Source organism: Coregonus lavaretus (genome assembly GCF_964263955.1).
Source record: "Coregonus lavaretus genome assembly, chromosome: 17".
Lineage (NCBI taxonomy): Eukaryota > Metazoa > Chordata > Actinopteri > Salmoniformes > Salmonidae > Coregonus > Coregonus lavaretus.
Genome location: NC_140004.1, coordinates 25,938,290 through 25,955,071, shown reverse-complemented (window position 1 = coordinate 25,955,071; position 16,782 = coordinate 25,938,290). Strand labels below are relative to the sequence as shown.

At 42.3% G+C, this 16,782-nt stretch overlaps 1 protein-coding gene across 1 annotated transcript; it reads left to right on the top strand.

Moving 5' to 3' along the window:
- Nucleotides 1–1,930: 1,930 nt before the first annotated feature.
- On the top strand, nucleotides 1,931–8,448 carry tctn2 (tectonic family member 2). The gene is made up of 17 exons (XM_084180642.1): nucleotides 1,931–2,062; nucleotides 2,177–2,290; nucleotides 2,393–2,463; nucleotides 2,785–2,983; nucleotides 3,103–3,203; nucleotides 3,289–3,488; nucleotides 3,638–3,758; nucleotides 3,906–4,062; nucleotides 4,177–4,371; nucleotides 4,508–4,600; nucleotides 4,715–4,810; nucleotides 5,032–5,149; nucleotides 5,532–5,635; nucleotides 5,775–5,922; nucleotides 7,598–7,735; nucleotides 7,865–7,953; nucleotides 8,051–8,448. The coding sequence occupies exons 1-17, from the start codon at nucleotides 1,975–1,977 to the stop codon at nucleotides 8,170–8,172; spliced, it is 2,154 nt and encodes a 717-aa protein (XP_084036768.1). The 5' UTR covers nucleotides 1,931–1,974; the 3' UTR covers nucleotides 8,173–8,448.
- The last annotated feature ends 8,334 nt before the right edge of the window (nucleotides 8,449–16,782 follow it).

The following is a 16,782-nucleotide window of genomic DNA, read 5'->3' as shown; positions in this document are numbered from 1 at the left end:
CCATACAGTCCCATCTCCTCGCCTGGGTATTACCCACCTACCCAAAGCTTGTGTTCGGTCTTCGCTCATGTTCCCAGCATGCCTGTAAAATCCCTTTCGCAGGATGAGACACCCCATGTCCTTGTAGGTTGACCCAATAATTCATTGCCAGCTGCTGTCTCCTAATCTGCAACGGCATATCCCCCATCTCCACCTGTAATGCAGCCACTGGGGACGTCCGAAACGCCCCACTACATATTCTGAGTCCTTGCCCCTGTATGACATCTAGCCTTTCCAGTGAGGTCCGGGCTGCCGAACCATATGCTATACTTCCATAGTCTATTACAGATCGGATCAATGCAACATACATGGTCTTCAATGAGGAACGCCCAGCCCCCCACTCCTTCCCCGTCAGACAGCGCATCACATTTAGCACCTTCTTACACTTTCCCACCACTCTCTCAATGTGTTCTGCCCAGGTCAGTCTAGTATCAAAGTATACCCCAAGGAACCTGAAGGCCCCCACCCTCTCCAAGTTTCTCCCATATAACCTCAAGCATACCTCATCTCCCACCTTCCTCCTGGTAAAGAACACTGTTTGAGTTTTCTCTACAGAGAACCTGAATCCCCACATTATTGCCCACCGCTCTACCTCATCAATTGCTTCCTGTACCTTCCTGACTATGTATGGCACATTTCTTCCCCTCTTCCATAAGGCACCATCATCTGCAAATAACGATCTCCCTATATCTGGCTGTACCTGAGAGTAAACATCATTGATCATGATTGAGAACAACAGAGGACTAATCACGCTCCCCTGCGGTGTACCATTATCCACCAAGTAGCTGCCTGATAAAGACTTCCCCACCCTCACCTGGATAGACCTTCCAAACAGGAAGTCCTTTATCCAGTTGTACATTCTTCCTCCTACCCCCATGATATCAAGCTTGATTAACAACCCCTCCTTCCACATAATATCATACGCCTTCTCCACATCAAAAAAGACAGCTACAACAGTTTCCTTGTTCACCTGAGCCTTCTTGACCTCTGCTTCTAAGCAGAGCACTGGATCCATAGTTCCCCTACCCTTCCTGAATCCACTCTGATATGGTGTTACTAGCCCTCTGCTCTCCAGGAAGTAAGTTAGCCTCTCCGTAATCATACGTTCCATAATCGTACATACATGTGATGTTAAAGCTATTGGCCGATAGCTTGTTGGCTTCGTTGGATTTCAGTTGGTAGAGCATGGCATTTTCAACGCCAGGGTTGTGGGTTCGATTCCCACGGGGGGCCAATGTGAAAATGTATGCACTCACTAACTGTAAGTCGCTCTGGATAAGAGCGTCTGCTAAAATGACAAAAAAATAATAATAATGTTGTGATGCTACCATGCTGTGTTGTCATGTGTTGTTGTCTTAGGTCTCTCTTTATGTAGTGTTGTGGTGTTTTGTCCTATATGTATATATATTTTTTTTAAATCCCAGCCCCCGTCCCCGCAGGAGGCCTTTTGCCTTTTGGTAGGCCGTCATTGTAAATAAGAATTTGTTCTTAACTCACTTGCCTAGTTAAATAAAGGTTAAATAAATAAATATATTTATCGCCTTCCACCCCCATCATATATTTGGATGGATATATTTATCGCCTTCCATCGCCTTCCACCCCCATCATGCTCAGAAGATCTGACGCAGTGGGTTCTCACACGGGAGTTGGTGGGCAAGGTAAGTGTGTGACATGGTAAGTGTTGCATGTTGCAACTTGGCTTCAAGAAGTTAACTTTCTATAACAGTTGCATGATTGTCTGTCTGTTTCTATAGTACACACTCGGCTCCACGAGCGTCGCTGTTGACTGTCTGAACGGTAGCATGCCCTCTCTGGAGCATGAGAGAGCAAGTAATCCCCTAAACTGTGATTGGTTGATATGTCGTTGCCATAGCTAGACATCTCTACAACACTTTGCAAAAATGGCGACTCCATTGTGAACCGATATTTTCAGCGATGGCTAAAATACTTTCTGCCCCTGTTTTATGTCGATGTGCATACATTCTTCTGATTGTTTTGATTACAGATACAAAGAGCAATGTCGGTAAGTCATTCAACTCTTAGAATGTTTCCATCAATCAATCAACTAACTTGATGTGTTGCCGTAAAGCTAACGTTAGCTAGCTACCTGGCTAACACCAATCAATCCCTTTTCTAGTTTTTCAGCCGTCGTATCTCGTCACATCTGGACCTAGATTGTCGGCTTTCTTGCTTGGAAACTCATCTGGCATATCCCTGATCCTGAGCTCTCTATCGCCCTCCAGTTCCTCGGGTAAATTAGCTACTTACATGGTGTTGTCAATGAGCACTTGTCACTGTTCATGGCATGGGTTTTGTAAGCAATAACATGCATTTTGTGGATTCATTTTGACAGGTCGCCTTCCACCCCCATCATGCTCAGAAGATCAGACGCAGTGGGTTCTCACACGGGAGTTGGTGGGCAAGGTAAGTGTGTGACAAACTGTTCTCATCAGGAGCTGTTTTTCAGCAAGACAGAGTTCGCCCTGACCACTGCTATCTAAAATGACTGCTACCTCTTCCTGGCCAAGTAACAGAGCTGTCCTTTTAGCAGCAGCACATACCACACAAGTGGGCTGATTTTTCATGGCTTAAAGTAGTCATAAAATATTTTGTTAGCAACCAAATAGTATTGTCTACACACAAAGACACTAAACGATTGACACCATTCAGAACTTTCTTAATGGAAATTACTCTCACCACCTAATTTCTGTCTCCCTGCAACCTCTCTCTTTCCCTGTGTCTCAGACTACAGTGCAAGTGCAGTTGAGTCTGAACCGCAGCCTGCTCCTGTGTGATAATAATAATGACATAGACTGCTGTCCTGAGCCACTGTGTGTGCTGGAGACTCTACGTGTGTCTGCCTGTCTGGGGAACACACCTCAGGCCTCACTGCTAATCCAGGCTAGGATCTATGCCCAGGTGTTTCCCACTGAACCTGTGTCTGGTAAGTCTGGCTCTTTTTAGAGTAGGTATCTTTGGTCAAGCCAAGGGATATTGTAGTACTTCTTTCAATTGTTTGTCTGGTTGTCCCCCTTTTTAATTATGCTTTTACATTTTTGTCAGACAACAAAACAGTAATTCCCAACCAAGTGTACCGGCCCCTGGGCTCCTGTCCCTGTGACCTAACTGTGGGAGCCTGTGATGTGCGCTGCTGCTGTGACAAGGTATTTACATCCATCGTTACACATACTAATCCGCTTGCTCCGTGGCTAGAGTAGACATTTTGTTTCTGTCATGTGTCTCCCCCAGGACTGTTCCCCTGAAGCCCTGAAGCTGTTTCAGGGCCAGTGTCTTTCGGGGCCCTTTGGAGGGGAAGTTTCTCCAGTTCCTGATTACCTGTGCATTGCACAGTCTGCTAAAAATGCCCCCGATTGGTTTCCATTTCTCTGCGTCATCTCCCTGGCTGAAAACAATCCCTTCCTTGGACTCTTTTATGAAGGGGACACAATGTGAGACACCGTCTATTTCCTCAAGACATTTTTGTATCGAAATCCAGTTGTCATAAACAGACTTGTGTTTGCTATATCTCCCTTACTGCATTTTCATTGGCTAATATGTGACCTAATATGTGTTGTGCCTTCTTCTGTACCTGCTCCAGCACACCAAAGCCCAGGCCATCTTTCCAAAGGCCAGTGCTGTCAGCTCCACTGCCCACCAATATCTACCAGCAGGGGGATCCCATTTTTACCATGAGTGATCAGTATTTCACCATTCCTCAGGTTAGCCTTGTGTGTGTCTGATTCTCCCTCTCTGTGTATAAACTGTATGTGTTTGTAAATGGACAGTCAGAACTCTCTCAGGCTCAAAGTAACTGTTTTGGTCTTCTATGCCATCTGATATGTCTAATTGATGTCTTAATTCCTCAGAACTCCCTGGTTGGCCAGTGTGTAGATAATGCCCCTGTGGCATTTTTGAAAAACTTCCAAGCGCAGTGTGTGACCCGTCTCCTGTCCTGCCCAACTGGACCCCCCTTACAGACGACATCAACTGAGCTGAGGGTGCAAGTGAGGGATGGCCAAGGGGGTACGTCTCTCTCCCCATGATCAGAATAATTACTTACTTTTTCAACTTGACCATTTGTTATTTTTCTGATTGATTTGCTTTAGTTTTTGTGTGCTCATTGGGGAAACATTTCAGGTGTGGTCACAGTGGATGTCACGGATAAAATGGCTGTTGATCTGAGCCCCTTTGTCGCGAGTCCTGTGGCTGAAGATGGCAGACTGCTGTGTGAAAATGTGACCTTGGCCTTGGATTACAAATTCTTCTGGAGAGGGAACGGCCTGACAAATATCACACTAACCCGCATACTTGGGAATATCCTTTCTGCTAGTGGTAAGGGCCTCTTTCTTTTAGTTTTTACCTGCTGGGCATTACTGGGTATTTGTAGTATCATTAATTATCATTATCAACGCTGACGTTGTTTGTCAATGATTAACACCTAAATTGTTCTGCTTTTATGTGTTTGTAGTTTCTCTTCCTCTCACAGTGGCTTTGACAGCCAGGTATTCAGTTGTGTTTCTGAATGGAGATGCTTTAGCTCAGCCCAACTCAGGGAACCCAGGTTTGTGCAACCTAATACACTTCTTATAAGTGTTTCATAATGGGGATCTTAATGTGCAACATAAAAAGATGAGACTAGTTTCACTGATTTACAGACAAAGCTTTGTGTGATCAGGTTACCAAGTGGGCAGGCCTGTGATTGGTGGGATTGTGGACACCTTGGAGAATGGCACAGTCATACAAAGGACCCCAGTCAATCTTAGGAAGCCAGGTAACGGTCGTCTTTGTACCATGGATAGTGCACTGGAAAATCAACAGCTTTGAAAGGTGTCAATTATCTAACTCTACACATCAAAAATATATAAAAATGTTTTGCTTAGGCACTTCGATTAGACTATTGTGAGAACCAGCAGTTACAGGTTGGATGGCTTGTTGGATGGCTTGTGGCCTGTTAGTGAATGTGTATTCATGTTTTTCTATTTCTGTCTTCAGTAAGCAGTGGACTATGTGACTCTGCTGAGAGGAGGCCAGTACTGTTTGGGGAGAACTCAACTGCAGGATGTCTGTTACCTGTGAGCCTACAGAGCCTGACCCAGTGTAGCCTGCTCAGGTAAGTCACAGGATACACAAAAAACTATTTTCATGCCACTTCGATACCGAAGTTACTTTTTTGTAGCAGGTTAGGAGAATTAATGTAGCAGGTTAGGAGACTGAGGTTAAGGTTAGGAAAAGGGTTAGGGTTAGCGAAAATGCTCTCCTAACCTGCTACAAAAATCACTTTGTATCGAAGTTGTGTGAAAAGAGTGTGCCCCGTACTGTTTTATACCTACTGTATCCTGTGCATGTGACAATAAAACGTTGAAACTTGAAACACACACAGATAAATAGCATTGCTGGAGTTGATAAAATTACAGCTGCATGCATGCAAATGGAAAGGATCCATGTCTCCCTGTAAAATGTTTGACCTCCTTTTTTCTTTTTTCCTCTGCTAGGCAGCATGTGGCCTCTCTTCAGATGGCACTGAGCACAGCAACACACATAGCAAGGAATGGAGACCCAGATTTCCTGAACCTGGCTGACTGGTTGAACATTAGCTGTGAGGACAAACCTTTCAAACTTTAACTGTTCAATTAATTTAAATATTAGCCAAAATATTCACCCTGTTAATTCATTATTTTGGCTTTGTTGCTTTCTTCAATTCTTCTTCTGTGTCCAACACACTGAATAACCAACAGTTGTGAAACTGAACTCCAGCCAGTCTGTCGGGGGTGGTATTGGCATATGTTCTGGGATTCCCTCCCACCGGCACATCCATGTTAGGAGCATTCTGACAGAGGTGGTGGGGGGGTTGCCTCAGCGGGAGATACAAGCAGTGGAAGTCAGGTAAGTGGCAACAGCCTACAACAATGTCCATTGCCATCACACCCATCTTTCCTTTCTGTCTGTGCTGACCTTCTGTTCATACTCCGGTAGGGCCAATTACTATGCATTGATTGGATGTGTGATTGAATAAAGTCCTCCTTGTTTAGTCTACAGTCGTGGTCAAAAGTTTTGAGAATGACACAAGTATTGGTCTTCACAAAGTTCGCTGCTTCAGTGTTATGAGATATTTTTGTCAGATGTTACTATGGTATACTGAAGTATAATTACAAGCATTCCATAAGTGTCAAAGGCTTTTATTGACAATTACATGAAGTTTTTCAAGACCTCTGCAATCTGCCCTGGCATGCTGTCAATTAACTTCTGGGCCACATCCTGACTGATGGCAGCCCATTCTTGCATAATCAATGCTTGGAGTTTGTCCGAATTTGTGGGTTTTTGTTTGTCCACCCGCCTCTTGAGGATCGACCACAAGTTCTCAATGGGATTAAGGTCTGGGGAGTTTCCTGGCCATGGACCCAAAATTTCGATGTTTTGTTCCCCGAGCCACTTAGTTATCACTTTTGCCTTATGGCAAGGTGCTCCATCATGCTGGAAAAGGCATTGGTCGTCACCAAACTGTTATTGGATGGTTGGGAGAAGTTGCTCTCGGAGGATGTGTTGGTACCATTCTTTATTCATGGCTGTGTTCTTAGGCAAAATTGTGAGTGAGCCCACTCCCTTGGCTGAGAAGCAACCCCACACGTGAATGGTCTCAGGATGCTTTACTGTTGGCATGACACAGGACTGATGGTAGCGCTCACCTTGTCTTCTCCGGACAAGGTGTTTTCCGGATGCCCCAAACAATCGGAAAGGGGATTCATCAGAGAAAATGACTTTACCCCAGTCCTCAGCAGTCCAATCCCTGTACCTTTTGCAGAATATCAGTTTGTCCCTGATGTTTTTCCTGGAGAGAAGTGGCTTCTTTGCTGCCCTTCTTGACACCAGGCCATCCTCCAAAAGTCTTCGCCTCACTGTGCGTGCAGATGCACTCACACCTGCCTGCTGCCATTCCTGAGCAAGCTCTGCACTGGTGGTGCCCCAATCCCGCAGTTGAATCTACTTTAGGAGACGTCCTGGCGCTTGCTGGACTTTTTTGGGCGCCCCGACGCCTTCTTCACAACAATTGAACCTCTCTCCTTGAAGTTCTTGATGATCCGATAAATGGTTGATTTAGGTGCAATCTTACTAGCAGCAATATCCTTGCCTGTGAAGCCCTTTTTGTGCAAAGCAATGATGACGGCACGTGTTTCCTTGCAGGTAACCATGGTTAACAGAGGAAGAACAATGATTTCAAGCACCACCCTCCTTTTAAAGCTTCCAGTCTGTTATTCTAACTCAATCAGCATGACAGAGTGATCTCCAGCCTTAACGAGAGAATCACTGACATGATGGCAGCTGGTCCTTTTGTGGCAGGGCTGAAATGCAGTGGAAATGTTTTTTTGGGATTAAGTTCATTTTCATGGCAAAGAGGGACTTTGCAATTCATTTGATCACTCGTCATGACATTCTGGAGTATATGCAAATTGCCATCATCAAAACTGAGGCAGCAGACTTTGTGAAAATTAGTATTTGTGTCATTCTCAAAACTTTTGACCATGACTGTACTGTCTCTGATGTGAGTGTTGTCTCTCCACAGTGACCATATGTCCACTTGGAAGTTTGAGTGTGGAGGGGGTGACCCCTGTCTGGAGCCGACTGGGACTCAGACTTTCCCTGTCACCTCCTCCATCACCTTCACTGATATCCCAATCAACACAGGACCACCCAAAACCAGGTGAACCCTGAAAGGCTAAAGCCCTGATAATTTAAATACAGCCTCCGTATAAGGTTTCATGACTACGTTGAACTGTTGGTAAGTGCAGTGAATAAAACTCTGATGTGGTTCTGCCCTTGCGTCCTTCAGGTTTCAGATTAACTTTACAGAGTATGACTGCGACAGGAACGATGTGTGCTGGCCCCAGCTTGCCTTTCCCCTCACCAGGTATTATACAGGTGAGACTCTCTGCTGTCCCAAAATGTGACTATTCAAATATGCTAAATGGATGATGACAGTAGGATGAACTCTTTCCCTTCACCCCTCTACCTCCAGGTGAGTCGTACTCCCTGTCTCTGGCCAAGGGCCTCATCCTGGTGTTTTTCTTCATCGCTGCCTCCATTCTCGGGACTCCATGGAAACAGATCCGACAGGCATGGAGAAGTGCTTCTCTCTAAACCCACGAATTTGAGAAAGAGTGCGATAGTAAACAGACAGACTGACATGCACTAACTCTTGATGTGGTTTACCCACCTTGACTGTCTAATGGCTTGATCCTGCTGAAAAATAATGGATGAACATATTGTTATTGAGCTAGTAAACAGCCAGTCCGTAAGTAATTTTCAGGTGGTAAGTTTGAACAGGTTCAGCAGGTTTTTTCATGGTTTGTAAGAATGTAAATTATCAAGTTGACTGTGTTTTTATATTTTTGAATAAAGATTGTTACCTTTTGGAAAATCAAATTTTTGATTTAGGCTTCAAATGTGAATCTGGCCTGGGATAAATCAAATCACGTTCTTATTTGTCACATGCGTCGAATACAACGGGCGTAGACTTTACAGTGAAATGCTTGCTTACAAGCCCCAACGATGCAGAGTGTAATTTTATTAATTTTTTTATTTAAAAAATATTGTAACACGAGGAGTAAAATACACAAGAATGGAGCTATATGCAGGGGTATGAGGTACAGTATTTGAGGTAGATATGCACATGAAGGCAGGGTAAAGTGACAGGCATCAGGAACGATAACGAGTCAAATAAAGAACAGAGTAGCAGCAGCATATGATGACTGTAAAAGTTTGTGTGTGTGTGTTATGTATATGTAGTGTACAGTGCATTCGGAAAGTATTCAGACCCCTTCACTTTTTCCACATTTTGTTACGTTACAGCCTTATTCTAAAATGGATTAAACAGTTTTTTCCCCCTCATCAATCTACACACAATACCCCATAATGACAAAGCAAAAACAGGTTTTTAAAAACCGGAAATATGACATTTACAGACCCTTTTTACTCAGTACTTTGTTGAAGCACCTTTGGCAGCGATTACAGCCTTGAGTCTTCTTGGGTATGATGCTACCTGTATTTGGGGAGTTTCTTCCATTCATCTCTGCAGATCCTCTCAAGCTCTGTCAGGTTGGATGGGGAGCGTCGTTGCGCAGCTATTTTCAGGTCTCTCCAGAGATGTTCGATCGGGTTCAAGTCCGGGCTCTGGCTGGGCCACTCATCAACATTCAGAGATTTGTCCCGAAGCCACTCCTGCGTTGTCTTGGCTGTGTGCTTAGGGTCATTGTCCTGTTGGAAGGTAAACCTTCGCCGCAGTCTGAGGTCCTGAGCGCTCTGGAGCAGGTTTTCATCAAGGAGCTCTGTACTTTGCTCCATTCATCTTTCCCTTGATCCAGGCTAGTCTCCCAGTCCCTGCCGCTGAAAAACATCCCCACAGCATGATGCTGCCACCATCATGATTCATTGTTGTCCTTCTGGAAGGTTCTCCCATCTCCACAGAGGAACTCTGGAGCTCTGTCAGAGTGACCATCGGGTTCTTGGTCATCTCCCTGACCAAAGCCCTTCTCCCGATTACTCAGTTTGGCTGGGCGGCCAGCTCTAAGAAGAGTCTTGGTGGTTCCAAACTTCTTCTATTTAAGAATTATGTAGGCTACTGTGTTCTTGGGGACCTTCAATGCTGCAGAAATGTTTTGGTACTCTTCCCCAGATCTGTGCCTCGACACAATCCTGTCTCGTAGCTCTATGGACAATTCCTTTGACCTCATGGCTTGGTTTTTGCTCTGACATGCACTGTCAACTGTGGGACCTTATATAGACAGGTGTTTGCCTTTCCAAATCATGTCCAATCAATTGAATTTACGACAGGTGGACTCCAATCAAGTTGTAGAAACATCTCAAGGATGATCAATGGAAACAGGATCAATTTCGAGTCTCATAGCTAAGGTATATCTGTTTTTTATTTTTAATACATCTGCAAACATGTTCCTTTTAAATCCACAACTTGAATCCCTCCACAGCCTCATAGAGGATCTAGATAAATGTTTTTAACCTCTCTGGATTACAACCAAATTATGATAAATGTGCTATATTATGTATTGGATCACTAAAAAATACAATTTTTACATTACCATGTAGTTTACCAATAAAATGGTCTGATGGTGATGTGGATATACTCGGAATACATATCCCAAATTAAATAAATGATCCTACTCCAATAAATGTTAATAGAAAGTTAGCAAAAATAGATAAGATCTTGCTACCATGGAAAGGTAAATACCTGTCAATTTGTGGAAAAATCATCCCGATTAACTCTTTAGTATTATCCCAGTTTACCTATTTGCTTATGGTCTTGCCTACGCCTAGCGAACAGTTTTTTAAAATTATATGAGAAAAATATATTCCATTTTATTTGGAACGGCAAGCCAGACAAAATTAAACGGGCCTATTTATATAATGAATATGAATTCAGAGGACAGAAATTATTAAATATTAAAGCATTAGACCTATCACTAAAAGCTTCAGTCATACAAAAGTTATACTTAAATCCGAACTGGTTCACTAGCAAATTAGTAAGATTGTCTCACCCAATGTTCAAGAATGGCTTTTTTCCCTTTATTCAGATTACAACCTCTCACTTTCAGTTATTTGAAAAGGAAATAATCTCCCAAATATCACAATTTCTACAACAAGCCATAGAAAGTTGGTTGCAATTTCAATTTAATTCTCCAGAAACGACAGAACAAATAATGCAACAAATATTGTGGTTAAACTCAAATATACTAATTGATAAAAAACCTTTATTTTTATTTATTTTTTATTCAAAAAGGTATAATCTTCGTAAATGATATTATCGGTAGGACTGGTGTAGTTATGTCGCACATGCAGCTAACAAAAACATTTGGAAATGTCTGCTCTACCCAAAATTACAACCAAATAATTGCAGCATTACCGCAAAAATCGAAAAGGAAAGTGGAAGGGGGAAAAAGTAAGGAACTTGTCTGTCGGCCTTGCATTAAAGAATATAATTGGTTAAAGAAAATTGTGATAAATAAAAAAGTATACCAGTTTCATTTAAGGACCAAAGGATTGACAGCCGTCCCATATACAGTGAGGGAAAAAAGTATTTGATTATTCAAATATATATATATATATATATATTCAAATCCCTCCTGAGATGTGTGCAAACCTGGTGGCCAACTACAAGAAACGTCTGACCTCTGTGATTGCCAACAAGGGTTTTGCCACCAAGAACTAAGTCATGTTTTGCAGAGGGGTCAAATACTTATTTCCCTCATTAAAATGCAAATCAATTTATAACATTTTTGACATGCGTTTTTCTGGATTTTTTTGTTGTTATTCTGTCTCTCACTGTTCAAATAAACCTACCATTAAAATTATAGACTGATCATTTCTTTGTCAGTGGGCAAACGTACAAAATCAGCAGGGGATCAAATACTTTTTCCCTCACTGTATATATATATTTGCGGGAAAAAAACATATGGGGGATTGGAAGTGATGCAGACAATTACATTGATGGAAGTTACAATCTATCTGAAATATTAAAGCTGATCTACCCACTAAAAAAAATGAACATTTCTAAAAACCTGTTTTCGCTTTGTCATTATGGGGTATTGTGTGTAGATTGATGAGGATGTGTATTTATTTAATAAATTTTAGAATAACACTAACGTAATTTTTTTGGGGAAAAAGTGAAGGGGTATGAATACATTCCGAATGCACTGTATGTGAATGTATATAGGTTTTGTGTTTTGAGTCAGGGGCGTGGGCCTGGGTGGGCCCAGCTTCACCCACTGGGGAGCGAGGCCCATCCAATCAGATTTAGCAACTATATATATATATATATTATACAGTACCAGTCAAAAGTTTGGACACCTACTCATTCAAGGGTTTTCCTTTATGAAGACATCAACACTATGAAATAACACATATGGAATCATGTAGTTACCAAGAAAGTGTTAAACAAATCAAAATATATTTTATATTTAAGATTCTTCAAAGTAGCCACCCTTTGCCTTGATGTCAGCTTTGTACACTCTTGGCATTCTCTCAACCAGCTTCACCTGGAATGCTTTTCCAACAGCCTTGAAGGAGTTCCCACATATGCTGAGCACTTGTTGGCTGCTTCTCCTTCACTCTACGGTCCAACTCATCCCAAACCATCTCAGTTGGGTTGAGGTCGGGTGATTGTGGAGGCCAGGTCATCTGATGCAGCAATCCATCACTCTCCTTCTTGGTCAAATAGCCCTTACACAGCCTGGAGGTGTGTTGGGTCATTGTCCTGTTGAAAAACAAATGATAGTCCCACTAAGCGCAAACCAGATGGTATGGCGTATCGCTGCAGAATGTTGTGGTAGCCATGCTGGTTAAGTAAAAATAAAGAAATAGTAAAAAAATGTAAATAAAGAAAAACCCTTGAATGAGTAGGTGTTGTAAAACTTTTGACCGGTAGTGTACATATTTACAGAAATATAAATATGGGGGATTGGAAAATATGCAGACAATTACGTTGACGGAAGCCACAATCTATCTGCAACATTAATATTGATCTACCCCCTAAAAAAAAAAAATTAAAAGCTGAAATGTCTTGAGTCAATAAGTATTTAACCCCTTTGTTATGGCAAGCCTGACTCCAACACCATCATTAAGTTTGCTGACAACACAACAGTGGTAGGCCTGATCACCGACAACGATGAGATAGCCTATAGGGAGGAGGTTAGAGAGCTGGCAGTGTGGTGCCAAGACAACAACCTCTCCCTCAATGTGAGCAAGACAAAGGAGATGATCGTGGACTACAGGAAAAGGAGGGCCGAACAGGCCCCCATTTACATCGACTGGGCTGTAGTGGAGCGGGTCCAGAGTTTCAAGTTCCTTGGTGTCCACATCACCAACAAACTATCATGGTCCAAACACACCAAGACAGTCGTGAAGAGGGCACGACAACACCTTTTCCCCCTCAGGAGACTGAAAAGATTTGGCATGGGTCCCCAGATCTTCTAAAAGTTATACAGCTGCACCATCAAGAGCATCCTGACCGGTTGCATCACCGCCTGGTATGGCAACTGCTCGGCATCCGACCGTAAGGCGCTACAGAGGGTAGTGCATATGGCCCAATACTTCACTGGGGCCAAGCTTCCTGCTATCCAGGACCTACAGTGGGGAGAACAAGTATTTGATACACTGCCGATTTTGCAGGTTTTCCTACTTACAAAGCATGTAGAGGTCACATTGTATGATTTTTAAGTAATTCATTTGCATTTTATTGCATGTATTTCATACATCAGAAAAGCAGAACTTAATATTTGGTACAGAAACCTTTGATTGCAATTACAGAGATCATACATTTCCTGTAGGTCTTGACCAGGTTTGTACACACTGCAGCAGGGATTTTGGCCCACTCCTCCATACAGACCTTCTTCAGATCCTTCAGGTTTCGGGGCTGTCGCTGTGCAATACGGACTTTCAGCTCCCTCCAAAGATGTTATATTGGGTTCAGGACTGGAGACTGGCTAGGCCCCTCCAGGACCTTGAGATGCTTCTTACGGAGCCACTCCTTAGTTGCCCTGGCTGTGTGTTTCGGGTCGTTGTCATGCTGGAAGACCCAGCCACGACCCATCTTCAATGCTCTTACTGAGGGAAGGAGGTTGTTGGCCAAGATCTCACGATACAAGGCCCCATCCATCCTCCCCTCAATACGGTGCAGTCGTCCTGTCCCCTTTGTAAAAAAGCATCCCCAAAGAATGATGTTTCCACCTCCATGCTTCACAGTTGGGATGGTGTTCTTGGGGTTGTACTCATCCTTCTTCTTCCTCCAAACACGGCGAGTGGAGTTTAGTCCAAAAAACTATATTTTTGTCTCATCAGACCACATGACCTTCTCCCATTCCTCCTCTGGATCATCCAGATGGTCATTGGCAAACTTTAGACGGGCCTGGACATGCGCTGGCTTGAGCAGGGGGACCTTTCGTGCGCTGCAGGATTTTAATCCATGACGGCGTAGTGTGTTACTAATGGTTTTCTTTGAGACTGTGGTCCCAGCTCTCTTCAGGTCATTGACCAGGTCCTGCCGTGTAGTTCTGGGCTTATCCCCTACCTTCCTCATGATCATTGATGCCCCACGAGGTGAGATCTTGCATGGAGCCCCAGACCGAGGGTGATTGACCGTCATCTTGAACTTCTTCCATTTTCTAATAATTGCGCCAACAATTGTTGCCTTCTCACCAAGCTGCTTGCCTATTGTCCTGTAGCCCATCCCAGCCTTGTGCAGGTCTACAATTGTATCCCTGATGTCCTTACACAGCTCTCTGGTCTTGGCCATTGTGGAGAGGTTGGAGTCTGTTTGATTGAGTGTGTGGACAGGTGTCTTTTATACAGGTAATGAGTTCAAACAGGTGCAGTTAATACAGGTAATGAGTGGAGAACAGGAGGGCTTCTTAAAGAAAAACTAACAGGTCTGTGAGAGCCGGAATTCTTACTGGTTGGTAGGTGATCAAATACTTATGTAATGCAATAAAATGCAAATTAATTACTTAAAAATCATACAATGTGATTTTCTTGATTTTTGTTTTAGATTCCGTCTCTCACAGTTGAAGTGTACCTATGATAAAAAATTACAGACCTCTACATGCTTTGTAAGTAGGAAAACCTGCAAAATTGGCAGTGTATCAAATACTTGTTCTCCCCACTGTATATATATATATATATATATATATATATATATAATTGATGTTAAATTCAGTCTGTAAGTCAACAAAATGTGGAATAAGTCAAGGGGTATTAATACTTTCTGAAGGCACTGCATATAGTCTTGTGAGTGTGCATAGAGTTAGTGCAAGATAGGGTCAGTGCAGATAGTCCGGGTAACAATAAACTGCAGGTTAGCGTTTTTTGTCATGAACCTTGTTCTGGAGGCAGCTCTGCAGAGTGGTTTGCTAACCCTAGCTACTAACCTTAAATTAAGACCATTTTTCAAATATATTTTTATACATTTTTACAATATAGCCAATTTTAAGGGGAAATCGCTCAGTTCTGCCTCCAGGACAAGACTCGTGGCAATAAACCTCAACCTGCAGATAAACTTGTCCAAAGATTGTCTATTATATTGACAAGATAGTCAAGTGACCGCTCTAACAATGGACATACATGTCCTCAAAGATGGAACGCAGTTGGGCGGAGTCGAGCTCAGGTGGGACCATTCTAGACAATGAGAGGGCAGATACGCGTTTGCTAAGCATTCAAAATGTAACGAGTATTTTTGGGTGTCAGGGAAAATGTATGGAGTAAAAAGTACATACTTTTCATTAGGAATGTAGTGAAGTAAAAGTAAAAGTTGTCAAAAATATAAATAGTAAAGTACAGATACCCAAAAAAACTACTTAAGTAGTACTTTAAAGTATTTTTGCTTAAGTACTTTACACCACTGATGGGCAGCGCTATTGAGGCTATCTCTATTTTAAAGTACTATATGTTATTCTTCTTCTTTGGCTGATTGCTCCCAACTCATAGGAATCCCCACCCAGTTGACTACTTTAAAATGGTGGAACCCTTCAATGGCAATGTCCATGCTAAAACAGGTTATATCCGTGATGATGTTGTTCTCTAGAGATACATAAAAAGAAGTCTGATGATTAAAGCATATGTACTTTGGATGGTGTCCATATTGATCGTGTCCATGCTTACACATATCTGGGTATCTGGATAGATGAAAAGCTGTCTTTTAAAAACGCATATTGATGAGTTAGTTAGAAATAGGTCCTGCCTCTCGCTAAATAGTAGAAAGCAGATTATTCAGTCGATGTTCCTATCGGTCCTAGACTATGGCGACATCATCTATATGAACGCAGCTGACACTTGATTAAAGCAGTTAGATGCAGTTTATCATTACGCACTGCGCTTTATTACGGGCGACAATTTTAGTACTCATCACTGCATTCTCTACCAGAAAGTTGGTTGGCCTTCTTTGATGTCACGTATGTTGATATATTGCTATGTTTTCATTTATAAAGCCCTTTTACAAAAAGTCCTACTGTACCTAACATCATTACTAATCTTTAGACATAGGAGTTACCACACCCGGTCTCAGGAATTGCTATCTCTGGAAAGTCCTTTGGTCTCTACTGAGTTAGGTAAATCAGCTTTTAGCTTTCTTGCACCTTATTTGTGAAACAATCTTCAAAATGTTCTTACATTTCATGTTCTGGTGCCTCTAGGGCAATTCAGAAAGCTGATTGAGGACCTTATTACTGATGAATGTGTTTGTTTTTTATGACAGTGTTTTAATTTCTGCCTACATTTTGTATTCATATTTTGATATGTGTATTTTCTGTAATTTGTGTAATTCAGGGCTCATCTGTAAAAGAGACCTTGGTCTCAGTATGACTCCCTGATAAAATAAAGGTTGAAAAATTCTTAAAGAAAATGTGTCATCTATCTATCTCTATGACAACAGGCACAAATCTGAAATAAAGTATTTTTTCTTTCAAAGTTGCCGAAATGCCACATAGGTCCACTTATCCACAACTTATATCAGTGCATTCGTAACAACCTAACCATTACGAAACTTATATTCGATCAAATAAGCCTCACGTAGCAAATTAGCAATTACATTTTTCGTTGACCAAATTCGACACCCTCTCATTAACCTCCATACAAAAATGTATAACTTTTGTGTCTTATTTTCGTCGACAGATTTTGGGCGGAGTAAAACCTCTCGCTTCAGACGTTCGAGAAGGCAAACCAGGGTTGTAAGCATTAGTCGAAACAGTT